The sequence below is a fragment of the Cibotium barometz genome, chromosome 21 (assembly GCF_041138505.1).
Source record: "Cibotium barometz isolate CiBa-2024 chromosome 21, ASM4113850v1, whole genome shotgun sequence".
Lineage (NCBI taxonomy): Eukaryota > Viridiplantae > Streptophyta > Polypodiopsida > Cyatheales > Cibotiaceae > Cibotium > Cibotium barometz.
The window spans coordinates 35,655,203-35,669,017 of record NC_141066.1 but is presented as its reverse complement, the minus strand read 5'-3'; the positions used below and the strand labels follow the sequence as shown (position 1 = coordinate 35,669,017).

General features: G+C 46.8%; 1 protein-coding gene across 9 annotated transcripts in view; it reads right to left on the bottom strand.

Moving 5' to 3' along the window:
- Positions 1 to 1,525: 1,525 nt before the first annotated feature.
- The window catches only part of LOC147627132 (potassium transporter 7-like), a 29,857-nt gene continuing 17,567 nt past the window's right edge, over positions 1,526 to 13,815 (bottom strand). For all 9 annotated transcript variants that reach the window (XM_086815744.1, XM_086815739.1, XM_086815738.1 and 6 more), the window contains 5 exons: positions 4,113 to 4,373; positions 3,992 to 4,044; positions 3,773 to 3,887; positions 3,188 to 3,442; positions 1,526 to 2,968 (listed from right to left, as the gene is read on the bottom strand). In XM_086815744.1, the coding sequence (XP_086671870.1) occupies positions 1,884 to 2,968; positions 3,188 to 3,442; positions 3,773 to 3,887; positions 3,992 to 4,044; positions 4,113 to 4,373 (1,769 nt within the window). In that variant the 3' untranslated portion in view covers positions 1,526 to 1,883. The remainder of the gene's footprint in view (positions 2,969 to 3,187; positions 3,443 to 3,772; positions 3,888 to 3,991; positions 4,045 to 4,112; positions 4,374 to 13,815) is intronic.

Genomic DNA, 13,815 nt, shown 5'->3' with positions numbered 1-13,815 from the left:
CTACTGTGAAATCAGATGCCTTAATGCCCAAGATGGGTGCACATGCTTTCCATGTCAAAGGTTGATGCATATGGATGATGCAATGAGGCAACCAATGGCAATCAATGATTTCGATGATGAGCATTTGGGAGACAGAGAACTTCCCACCATTTTCCTCTCATGGTGGTATGCATCACCAACCACCTTCTTCATCAAAAGGTGATGGTAGGGCCAAAAGAGAGGCATTTGACTTCCCACGTTGGCTAGGATCTATGTACATATTGATACATATATACAGAAAACATTGATACATTAACAACGCTCTCTCTTCTCTTTGTTCACCTTTGCATTTTGCACAATTCTTAATCTAGGCAGTTCTTCCGCATGTGATACTAATCATTGGATCATTCATACATTTCTCAGTGAGCACCATCATTCATGGCTGGGGTGTCTTTTCAAGGATCAATGTGCCCCTTCAAGTGCATGGTTTATTGGATCTGGAATATGAAGGGGCTTGTGCTTCCTACTCTCTTTTCAGCAGGGGTGTAGAATCACTAGATGTGACATGCAAGAGATTATACATGGCTCTGTGCTTCAGCCAATGAGAGTAGTGGGTCGCTCAGGGAAGCATTGGTATATTGATCCCCCCATGATGGTGACTCAAGCTTCTTGGGGTTTATGATTATATGATGGTCATTAAGAACATGGTGAATGCTCGGCTGCTCTTACTTGGACAGATCCCCCCACTCTTAGACCACATTGGGAGGCGCACAACATTTCTCCTCCCATCTAGAGGAGATTCTAGCTTAGAGTTTAGCATTCATACAAGAGGAGCCAGATATCCTACTTCTGGCTATTTATAAATGGTGGGCTCCTTACTTATAAATGGAGAGCCATCTTTAATGCTAATCCAGCCTGTGGCAAGTGCACAGCACCTAGGAAGACAGTACATCATTGTTTATGGGAGTGCAAAGCAGCACAGAGGATCTCAGTATCTATAACCCAGCTCTTGGGCAGATTGGGGAGAGGTCTACTTTATGTTACTTGGATGGCCCAGTCTAGCCCACAGATATTTGTCGAGGGCAGGGATTCTGATCCTTTTATTTTGGTACATGGAGGTGTGGACCAGACAGGCGCACTTCAGGATATTCCTCAGTCAGTATGCACCACCCTCACAGAGGATTGACACCACTTGGGAGATCATTGCCAGCATTACAGCATGGCAGATTTGGAAAGCCAGATGCACAGAGGCTTTGGAGGGCACTCGCATAGGGTCCATCGAGAGGTGCGCAGGAAAAATGCAACCTGTTTATGAGAGTGGGATCATGGTGCTTGGACCCTCTTGGCAGCATCCCCACATTGGTTGAGAGCTCCCTATATTCTGGGATGAGCATTTTCCTTTCCATTTTCTGGCTTATAGCCGTGATTTTGTACTGTTTCACTCATACTTGGAGAAAAAAAAAACTGGTTTACATCCACACTCTTGGTGCACAGAGCTCTCTGCACAGATCAATCTCTCTCTCTCTCTTTCTCAGATGTGCAAATCTCTCCAAAAATATCAGAGGTTCCAAGCCAAAATAAATGGCTCTCAGAAAACTGGTTTACATCCACACGCTCTTGATGTTCCCTCTTGACTGACATAAATGCTACAGCAATGCCCAGTATAAGCCCCCTCCAAGGCAAGTCTATGAATACACTTACACAAAACTTATAATATCTAATAGACTCATTTAGTACTATACATATCACACCACCTGGCACGACTCTGAAGTAAATCTGTAAATGGCCACCTTCCAGAAAGAACTCAAAAATAAAGACGATGGGTTAATCATACATATAACCTTTTTAAAGGATGTCCTGAAAGCTTGAACATGGTGCAGAGGTACCTCCACTGCCTCTGCAGCTTACACATGATAGATCATCCCAACCTCAATGAGACAAGTGTGAGGAATGCTCAGAGCCACAGAAGGACCCCGACAGTTTCTCTTGAGAAAATTATAGGCCACATTGATTGCAAACTTCTTTATCAAAGAGGAGCTTCTACTAGCTTTCACATATGAATGTCCTAGTATGTAAGCAACCCCAGCTTTTTTTGCATCAATGAGTTCCTTCAGCTCATCTTTGACCCCCTGGACTACATGGGAACTCTTTGATAGCTCAAACCTCACTCCTTTTCTCTTTCCAAAACTGGAACTGAGCTGGTCAATGCTTTGACAACCGAGGGACTCATCACATGACATGGAAAGAGAAGAGGCATTGTCATCGGCTTCATGATGAACTGGAACAAGCATCATCATGGAATGACTAGATGCTCTCACTAGCATCAGTTTTCCATCCATAGCCATCTCACTTGGAGGTGTAGCAGCCACCGTATCTGCTCCTTCTGATTGTATAAACTCACCAATATTGAGCACAAGCTGGGTCTCAAAGTCGTCATCATCTTTATGAACATCCTTGTATCCATACCTCACTATGCATCGAAACATCCGGTACTCCTTGGGCCCGATCCGCCCTACCAAAAATCTCTCAGTTGGAAGTACATATGGAACTGGCACTGCCTTTATGCAGACAAACACAACAATCTGATGAAATGCTGGAAGATTTGTCACAAAATGTGAAAAGATGGCCGGAACCCCCGAGACCAATTCAGTGTATATGAGACCAATGCCTGGGACACGGACAATACCGAGACTTGGGCCGAGTGTGAGCAGCCATTTCATGGAGACCTTGTTCTGCAATTCAAATTCATACTTTTTCCGGAGGCCATAGTTCCATGTGAACATGACTGCCATGAATACCATGGCAAGAACAAGAGGGACCCAGCCACCTTGATGCACTTTGATCAAACAGGAGGAAATGTAGACCGTTTCTATAGTTCCAAAGAAAAAAAGGAACCCCAGAGCCAGCAAGATGCTTTTCTGCCAAACAATGACGATGACAAGTGACATGAGACATGTGGTAACTAGCATGACTGTCACAACAGCAAGACCTGCCAAGGCAAAAACTGCTTTTGATTAGTAGCCCTCAAATCCATCTTAAGAACATAATCCATGGTGATTTGGATGAGTCCATCAAATAAACATTTGATTTTTCTTCATCTTTTGGGGTGTTGTGAAATATGTAATGTATATTTAGGTGTCAAGGTTCAAACTCACTCCCCCTTGAGTACTCCATATGTAAAACCAAGGGCATGGGGTCAACAACGAACCATAAGCGTTTCCAATGAGTGTCGTGTCCCGGAAACCAACGGTGATAGCCAAGCAAAGGATCATCAAAATCCAATTTATCTCTGGGACGTAAACTTGCCCAAATATGTCCTTGGATGTGTGAACAATTTTCACACGGGGAAAGCAGCCTAATGATGAGCACTGTTTGATAATTGAAAAGGTTGCAGATATGATAGCCTGGCTGCCCACGATAGATGCCAGAGTGGCTACCACAAATACCGGCCAGAATATTGGCTCTGCAAGTTATCAAATTTGAAAGAACGTCAATAAAAGATTGTTGAGCTTATAGGCAAGAAACAATAAGCATTGCTACAATTTAGGGTCCTTACGGACAATAAGCAATGCTACAATTAAGTGTCCTTACAACCAATAAGCATTGCCACAATTTAGGGACCTTACAGACAGAACCCCCCACCCATCAACCCAGTGTTGATGGGTTGATGGGTTGGACAAGGGAGACGCCCCACCAATGAGGGACACGTGCATGAATACTGCCCCTTTCACTGGCGGGGGTTTTCCCCTCAGTTGTTGAAAAAACATTTCTAGAATCTCAAAAATGTTATTACTTGGAATTGATTTGTAAAAGCTCCATCCGATCGCGTCCCGGTTTCTAGAAAGAAAGGCCGCCTCTCCCATGTAGGCAAGCATCAAGGACGGATAGACACCACATATGAAAGCAAGCTGCACGAGTAGAGCATTAAACCGTAGTTTTGCATTCAAAACTCAACTAAAGGCTTGCACATTACTTGAATCAATGTCTGCTCGCATGTGAAGGAGAACCCAACCTTGATAGAAAGTTGTGAGAAGTGTCCCAAGTCTGCAAACATTGCTTCCGCTCCTAAACAAAAATCACGGTCAGAAACATGGAATGTTGATAATCCATACCTGGGATAGGTGACAGCATACCTGTGATGCAAAGAACCACTCCACCTAAGGACATCCATCCATCTGTCTTAGTTACTCTAAAGAAATTGTAGATATAGAATGGTGAAAGCCCTTTGATAACTCCAAGATTCCAATGAAAGATATTGTAGATGCCAATAGAACTGATGCAGATGAGCCATGTAATGACAATGGGTGCGAACATAAATGCGACCCTGTGTGTCCCGTGATGTTGCAACGCAAATAAACCAATGAGAACAAAGCAAGAAAGCAAGACCACCACATCTGCCAAACAACAACCGACATGTAAGGAATGGTAGGAAAGCCTTTCTTTTTTCCTTGTTTATAAGCATAAATCAGTAAACCTTGAAAGAGTATACATGAAGAAAAATAAAAAGGTATCGAGAGCTCTACATGGTGGCCTTTCTTTTTTCCTTGTTCATAAGCATAAATCGAGCTTTACAAGGTGAGTAGACCTTGAAAGAGTATAGATGAAGAAAACTAAAGTTATCTAGAGCTCTACATGGTGACCTTTTAGTGGCCCTTTACTCCTTTCCTCATGGCAAACTTCGCTAGATCAACCAAAGGTATCTGCTTGCTCCCTACTCGTCCCTTGCAATGGGAGATAAAGAGAAAAGCAGTCGGCCAGGAGGATTGCAGTTGAAGTTGGCAGCATTTACATTTATTGTTGTCCATGGAACTGGCCGACAGTAGGTCGGCCTGATTAGGTATTCCAAAGACCTATAAAAGGCACAATGTTGCTCATTAATTATTATCTCCCCCCAAGGTGGGGTAGGTCTAGATGTAAGCTTTTATTATCCTTTTGGGAAGGCCAAAGGTGTGACATGAGGAAGCTTTGGGAGTCTTCTTTCAGCCCTAAGCACTGCGTAGGAACTCTTGATGCAAGAACAATCTGCATAGACAGAATATATATATATATATATATATATATATATATATATATATATATATATATATATATATATATATAGAGAGAGAGAGAGAGAGAGATATATTAAGCGTCTACTAAAGACCCAATGGGCATATGAGACCAAAGTGGTACAATAATGTCCATGGCATATCTCATCATGGAATGGAAAGTAAAACAAAATGAAAACATAAATATAGCTCTCTCACTGGGGTGATACAAAACTGTCCATGGAAACTCGTCATGGAAAACTAAGAACATAAAAACATGGAAGCAACATCAGCTCCAAGTAGATGGTATACCACTCTCCAAAATGTTGACGAGTATGGCCGAGAGGTCTCCCTCAGCTATGTCACGTGGAAAGGTAGCTCGATGGCGGTGGAGCATGTCCTAGATCTGGAGCTGATGAGGTGATCGTGGCCGACGGGGGGATCGAGGGAGTCGGGCACGCTAGAGTGCAGAGGCTCGGTCCGAGGTAACTCCTCTTGGGCGAGGTAGGTCCAGAGCAACTCGCGGAGGGTCCACAAGATCCACTATGTCGGTTTCCTCCACCTCCTGGGTCCGGAAGAAACTGGTGATGGTTGGTTGCCAAGGGAGGGGGCGGGGTGGTTGGGGCCTGTGTCTCAAGAAGGTGTCCCTGTGTCTGCGGAGCTCAAGCAGGAAGAGGCCCAGGCAACGCTGGTCCTGGAAGTCCATGATCTTGGAGAGTGGACCGAATCCCTCACGAAATAGACAGTGAAACCTCCCACGGATCTCTCTCTCTCTCTCTCTCTCTCTCAGAGAGAGAGAGAGATGGCTGTGTATTCAGTATATCCATATAGTACAAAAAGGTACATCATAATGGTGCAGCCACCTGGGCATAATTTCGGATTAACTTTCGAAAGAAGCCCGTAGAACCCAATTTCACTTGTTGTATGGTCATTGGCACTGGCCACTCAAGAACCTCTCACTTTGTCTGGGTCTACCCGTATACCATCGTGAGTGATGATATGACCCAAATAAAGGAGATCCGTTCTGAAAAAGTCACACTTGGATTCCTTTGCGTAGCGATTCTCCTGTCTCAATATCCAAGACAATCCTCAGATGCCACACATGCTTGTGCAATGTGTTGGAGTATGCACAGGCAGAAGCATAGACAAGGAAAGAGAGAGAGAGAGAGAGAGAGAGAGAAATGAAATGAAATGTTATATTAACGTCTTCAAAAGGCCAAAGTGACCTATGAGACCAAAGTTACAACCATGTGACATCTGATACACTATCTAGAAAAGAAAAGAGATAGCCCCATAATACATCAGTAGGGGGGAAGCTAATGCTACTAGTCAAAATGGGGTACATGAGTACATGGATACCTGAATACATGAATATGGGGGAGTACAACAGTATATGGCTGGAGTCGTAATCATCCTAGGAGCTCTAGCATGGGTCTCTGCCGGATGGCCTGGATATCTGCCATAGTGAGATGCCTGGTCGGACGAGCCCGATGCCTCGCAATGATGCTCTGAATCCTCCGGTGTAGGCACCGTCTCCGATGTGAGGATCCACGAACCCTTGGGCGTCTAGATCTGCCCAACTAGATAGCTCTCTCAACTAGAGTCCCACGGCGTGCCCACTGCTGGGCTGTCAGCTGTGTGTCCTCCTGGGTAGTCCCTCTAAAGAAGTCAGTAATCTGTCTCTGTGTGGACTCCCTGCCAGTCGGGCGTCTGCTCCTGATGATGGACTCTCTGAGCCTGCGGATCTCTAGGAGATAAAAACCCAAGCATCGCTGATCACAATAGTCCATGACTCTAGCCAGTGGTCCAAATCCCTCTCTGAAAAGGCAATGGTAGCGCCCTCGAATCTCATAATATGCTGTGCAGCGACAGATGTAGTGCTCCTCCGTCTCTGGCTCTATCCAACAAATCTGACAAATCCTGTCCCCTGGAGGTATGCCTCTAAATCTGCCTGTCTCTATCTCTAACTGATGTGAAGAGGTGTGGATCTGCCCAATGGCGCACCTCAATCCATGAGACAGATGGGTATCCATGTAGCTCGGTCTAAGTATAAAGCCATCCTCAGTGGTGCGCAGAAGATGGTCTTTATAGAAAGCCATCTTCGTCCCCAAGCGACCCAAATAATCATGGAAAAAGCATAAATACCCAATAAATAAGTCCCAATACACTAAGACGCACAATATTCTAACATCCCCTTGTCAGAATATGCAGCGGAGATGATGACCAAATCTGGGAACACCAGCAAAAACGCAGGCAGAAAAAACAGCACAAAAAGAGAGAGATGTAGGCGTGTAACTCTGCTCTGATATACACAAGAAGATCCCGAATATGATACCAATAAGGCATGGGGGCTGAGGACCTATATATACTCCCCTAGAGGGCAGTCGGCCAGCATCAGGAAAGCCCACGACTGAGGAATATGTCCACGACTGCTGAAAATAGCAATCGGCCAGCTACAGATGCCTCCGCCTAGACAGAACAAGTCGGCCAGCACTCTGATAGCCCACGACTGATGTAGATCCAGTCGGCCAGCTTCAGAGTGCTCCTGGCATCACCTGGCAGCCCTCCCAAGCCTCAGAAAAATGGGAAAAAATAGGGGAAAAATACGGAGTGTGGGAAAAAATGGGAAAACACCTCATAAGGGCGGGCACACCCACAACAAAGGCCTTGGTGTATAAAACTAGACAGGAGATGACTTCTAACACCCCCTCTCAGCTCCTAGCTGTGTAACCAACCACTGGGAGCTGGGGTGCCGCCTGAGCAAATCCTGAGAGCGACTTCGTGAAGAGGTCCACCGTACTGTCCTCCGTCGAACAGAACTCCAGCAAGATGTCATCAGCAACAATCTGTTCACGAACAAAGTGCCTCTGGATGACCAAGGGTTCCTCCAGTGGAAGCCCAAACCTGCAATGTAACCTCCTCATGCTCCGTAAAACTGCTCCTCGGGCATAAGTAGATCTCCTCGTGTCCGGATCTCCTCCCCAAACCGAGTCACTCCAACCGTGGAGTCGGACTCCATCCAACAATCCCCCTCCTGTGTAAAAGAGTCTCTGATCCTTCGCATGCCGCAGAAACCACAGGAAACGCGATCCTACCTCCCAAAGAGACATCTGCAACCAAGAGCTCAACTGCCTCATCAGGAAGCTCCCGTCCAATCCGGTGTCCATCAACCAGATCCATGAACCATACAGCTTCTGAATCACAGAGACATCACACTGCTCACAAGGATCAACACCTGTTACGGTGCACAAGCAAGTCCTGGAAACCTTCTGAAGACCACGCAAGGCCTTCTGAAACCTGTCAACCACCCCCTCTGAATCCGGAACCACCAAGCCTGGAGAAACCACCTCCTTCTGCAAGTAATCACCTGTCACCTGCCTGGCTTTCCGAAAGGTCCCCGTGGAAAGAACATCCTCAACTACTGGAAGCCCGACACTACGAGACATCATAGCATAAGTGACCTGTTCAGCTTCCTCTGACTCACGAACACAAGAACTACCAACCTCAGTACTGGAAAGTTCCTGCCAACTGCTGCCATCTACTGGCAAGCTATCCACCATCTGGTCCCGGAAAGCCCGCACCTGCAGCGTATCCACACCTGAGTAGCTATTACCACACTGCCACTCATCACAATCTTGAGGACCTGGGAGAGAGAGTGCTGAAAGCCTGTAGACTCCATTCTCCACTCCACCTTCCCAAACCACTTGGCCTGTTGCTTTGTCCCGGAGAGCAACAAAATGCTCATCAAACTCCACCCGTACGCCAATCTTGCAAACCTGATGCCCTGACAACGGATGAAAACCAAGTGCCGGAACATACAACACCTGGGAGGAATGCTTCCCCCCTCTGCCATCGGGAACTATCTCCATCCTGCCCTCACTGTGAACTGGGATAGTGGACGTATCCCCAGTAAGAATATGACCAGAAAGCCTGCAGAGATCCTGTAAACCGGAACGGGAAGGAGTCATGTGCCTGGAAGCACCACTATCAAGAATCCACTCCCGAGTATCCGTTGCGGAGAGTCCTCCAATCTCCTCCCTGCCTGAAGAAAATGAAGCATCGGTGTCCATCACCTCCAGGTGCACAAAAGCCGGAGTCTTCATGATTGCTGAGGAGTCTTCACCCTTCTCGGTCTTCCGCTTGGGACACTGCCTCCAGTAGTGGCCTTTCTCGCCACAATCATTACAGGTCCTCTCTGCCTTCAGCTTCTCGCGGTCAGCGTCGGACTTCTTCTCAGAAGACTTCTCCGATGAAGCCTTCCCTTTGCCCGAATTACGGCCTTTCGACCGTTGGCCAGTAAAGGCCTCCGAACCTCCACCCTGAGGAGGGTTCGTGAATCGTTCCTCCTGGTCCAAGACCATGGGCACAAGCTCCTCCCACGTGATGGTGCTGAGCCTGCCACTGGTAATCAACGACGAGTAAAATGCTGAGTACGAAGAGGGCAAATGTGACAGCAACGTGATGGCCATGTCCTCTGACGATATCTCCTTCCCAGCCTGAAGAACTTCCTGCTGAAGAGCCTGCAGCTTGTTAATATGCTCCCGCATCGTCGACGACTTTGCAGGGCTCATAACCCGCATCTGTACTTCCAAGGAAATCCTCTTCATGGGCGATACCCTGTTATAAAGTGAGGCCAAATGCTGCCATATACCTCTGGCCAGCGTCATGTGCTTGACATGATTGATTACCTGCGGTGTGCAGTTGAGGAAAATAAACGAACGGACCCTGGCGTTGACGCGATCCCACATCTGCGTCTGGGCCTCCCGGTCCTTTCGGGTTGACGGTAACTCCCCTTCCTCTACTTCCGGCCGTGGAACACCAACAACGACGAAATCGGCGAGATCGTAGGACTCCAGAACGGATTCCATCATCACCTTCCATATGCCGTAGTTGCTCCCGTCCAACTGACGGTCCACCGGAAACGTGGGGAGTGTCGGGATCTTCACATGTCTCTCGGCCATCTCAAACAGATCTGCCATAGCGGGGATGTACTCTGAAAAGGGTGGGTGGGTGGGAACAAAGAAGAACTGATACCTGCAAGTGGCTGTCCAGCAAATCAGCCCGCCTTCCTCTTGCTTCTCCTCTTCCCGATCGGCCCAAAACAGTCCACCAATCAGCCACAAAACAGCCCCCCTCTTGCTCACACAAATCCCAAGACCTATCTAGAGCCTAGGCTCTGATACCATGTCAGAATATGCAACGGAGATGATGACCAAATCTGGGAACACAAGAGCAAAAACGCAGGCAGAAAAAACAGCACAAAAAGAGAGAGATGTAGGCGTGTAACTCTGCTCTGATATACACAAGAAGATCCCGAATATGATACCAATAAGGCATGGGGGCTGAGGACCTATATATACTCCCCTAGAGGGCAGTCGGCCAGCATCAGGAAAGCCCACGACTGAGGAATATGTCCACGACTGCTGAAAATAGCAGTCGGCCAGCTACAGATGCCTCCGCCTAGACAGAACAAGTCGGCCAGCACTCTGATAGCCCACGACTGATGTAGATCCAGTCGGCCAGCTTCAGAGTGCTCCTGGCATCACCTGGCAGCCCTCCCAAGCCTCAGAAAAATGGGAAAAAATAGGGGAAAAATACGGAGTGTGGGAAAAAATGGGAAAACACCTCATAAGGGCGGGCACACCCACAACAAAGGCCCTGGTGTATAAAACTAGACAGGAGATGACTTCTAACACCCCTCTGCAGCGCAGAAGAAGATAAGCTGATGAAGATGCAACCATGGACCCTCCAGTACTGCAGATACCAGAATCACCTCGGAGAGAGCACCCGCCAATCTATTTCCTCGAAACACAATGCCACCACGACACCACAAACAACAAAGAAAATTGTTTGGCTCCGAATTCCCATACCAGTGTGCAGTGAACTCCAAGAATAGAATGATGAGGTGCCGCAGACACACCGTGCCCATTATCCCCCAACGGTGGACCACAAGCCTCCTCTAATTGGAAGCACATGGGGAAAACTTCATGTATACTAGAAAAGAACACCATCTTGGTCCTCCAAAGCCGGAAGTGTCCTAGAAACCCTAGATGAGTCACTAGAAGAATCTGTATCGATGTCTTGTGTTGTGTCTTTGCCCTTCTTCTGAGATGAAGACTTGTCCTTCTTCTTGGACAAGGAGTCTTTAGACAAATGTCCTTTCTTCCCACACGAGAAGCACTGACCCCGACCTTTCTTCTATACTAAAGCAAGTGCCTAATCTGAACTGTTATGGGACACCTTGATCTTATCTTGAGAAACAAGAACGGACTCTTCTTCCAAGAGAAGGGAGCTAAGGTCATCAAAATCCAATTGAATTGTTGTGACCTGGCACCTCAAAGCTCGAGAAACCACACCATACTCCAGGGGAAGCTTGGTGAGGATAAGTGCAACCAACTGAGCAGAGGACAAGACAACACCCATTGCCAGTAACTGGTCATGGATAACCTTGGCCTTCATGAGGAACGATTGCATAGAACTACCAGTAGTAGGAAATAGCAGACCGTAGAGTTTCCCTTGTAAATTAACTGCCCACATCAATGAATCTCGAGCATAGAGATCCTCCAATTTGGACCATACTTGATGTGCACTGGTAAGAGTTTACACAGCTAGTGAGACCTCCTTCGTAATGATCCACACAGGCACGGAGTGTGCCTTCATTCTCCCAGTCTTGTCATTCCGCAAGGAATTCATCCTCATGAACCTGGGTCCAACGCCTCAAGTTCTGAGGATGCTCGGGCTTCTTCTCACTACCCTGAATAATCTCCCACAAACCCTTGTGGGTGAACCAGATCCGCATATTCAGCTTCCAATAAGCATAGTTGGTTCCGTCCAACTTGTCCTCCTTGTTCGTACAAGGGAGAGCCATATCCACAGCAACAAAGTACACCAAACACAAATCTCAGCACTCCAAAACTCCCCTCGAGCACTTTCCAACGAAGCAAAGCACTAGGATAAATTAGCCCCCTCTCAAATCTGAGAGAGAAAGAGGCTGGACAGCAGCAAAACAGTCCACCAAAACACACCAGAAACACCCAACCGGAGGGAGGGGAAGCCGGGGAAGTAGGGTTGTCAGGGCTGCTTGTCGGGTTGCACCACACACGAATAAACCACCTCTAGAAGCTGTCCTGACTGTAAAAACAGCAGCCAATACACCACCAGCCCCTTGGACTTACATCTTGGCACCTTGCAAGGGTTGCACGGGGCAGGAACACCTCCAGAAAAGAAAATGCTGATGTGAAGAGGCAGAAAACGCAGGTTCAGCAGACAACGCAGACAGCAAAGAAGAAAACGCAGCCACCTTCTGAAGCCAGAAATGCAGGAGGAGAGGGAAGCAAAACACAGATGAGGACAGTCGGGACCTAATCGTCTGATACCATGTTGGAGTATATATAGACGGAAGCATAGACAAGGAAAGAGAGAAAGCAAAGGAGAGAGAGCACTTGTTGACAAGATCACCTTTATTGTAGCATGAGGCTTTTACAATGGCAATAGCCAGCAAAGAGAGCAGTACAATGTGCTAGGAATGGATGAAACAAGTGAATATGAGGCCCATTATATAGAGAAGCAAGGAGCTGGCCGACTGCTCAACGACCCAAATAATCATGGAAAAAGCATAAATACCCAATAAATGGGCACACCCCCAATACACTGAGACGCACAATATTCTAACACAATGACTTACTATAGATAAGTATGTCATCCAAAAATACCACGACAAACTTTCTCAGATATGGACGAAGTAAATCATTCATCATCTGGTAGAAAGTAGCTGGAGCATTGGCCAAACTAAAAGGCAAGACCAAAAACTCATAGTAACTATACCGAGTACAAATACTAGTCTTTGGCACATCCTTAGATCGAATCCTACCCCGACCTCAAATCGATTTTCATGAAGTACTTCACTCCCAGAAGCAGATCATCCATGCGTGGCAATGGATGCCCATTCTTATCTGTGAGTTTGTTAAGCCCCTTGTTATCTACACACAAGCGCATCGTACTGTCCTTTTTTCCTTGACAAAAGCATCGATGCCCCCATGGAGACTTACTTTGTGAGGTCTCCACAGACCACGCCTAAAGCTACCCTAATGAGGTTTCATAAACCCAACATCGTATGCATCATCACATGATCACGATGGATTGCGACTAGCGACTCACCGCCCAATTGTAGGTTCAATGCCTCGAACCACCCCTGAGCCTAAGGTCTAATTACTGCGAGTCTGCTTGGTACCGATGACCCCAACCTAACATCCCATACCATTAGGCCGAACCACCCACTTTGCAGCTCCATGGTCACAAGATCCTGCACACTTCCTTGGTGGTCACACGCACCACGTGACTACTTGACCTCTTGTGTCTAATAAGTGACCCCAAGGTCACTTATATAAGAATAACCTAGCTATTCTTGAACCTTGCTTTATTTATTAGCTTTCTTGCTTTATTTATAAGCTTTTAGCCATTCTTAGTCCTAGGCTATTAATTATAAGCTCTTAGCCTATCTAGACCTCTTTTTGCTAGTGCCCTTAGGCCACGTGTGAACCCTCCAGGTCCCCACACCCCAGCTAAGCCTTAATTGTTGGGAATCAAGATCTTAGTTATGTGTGTGAACCCACTCCTATGAGTGAGGAAGTGTGTGTGTGTGTGTGTGTGTGTGTGTGTGTGTGTGTGTGTGTGTGAACCATCTCTTAGAGAGCTATCAAAAATATCTAGATATTTGTGTCTGACATCATAAGCAGTGATGTCACAAAAGAACCTTTGTAACCTATAAAGGTACATGTACTTTCGTGGAATGATTCAAGCAAGTGTCACG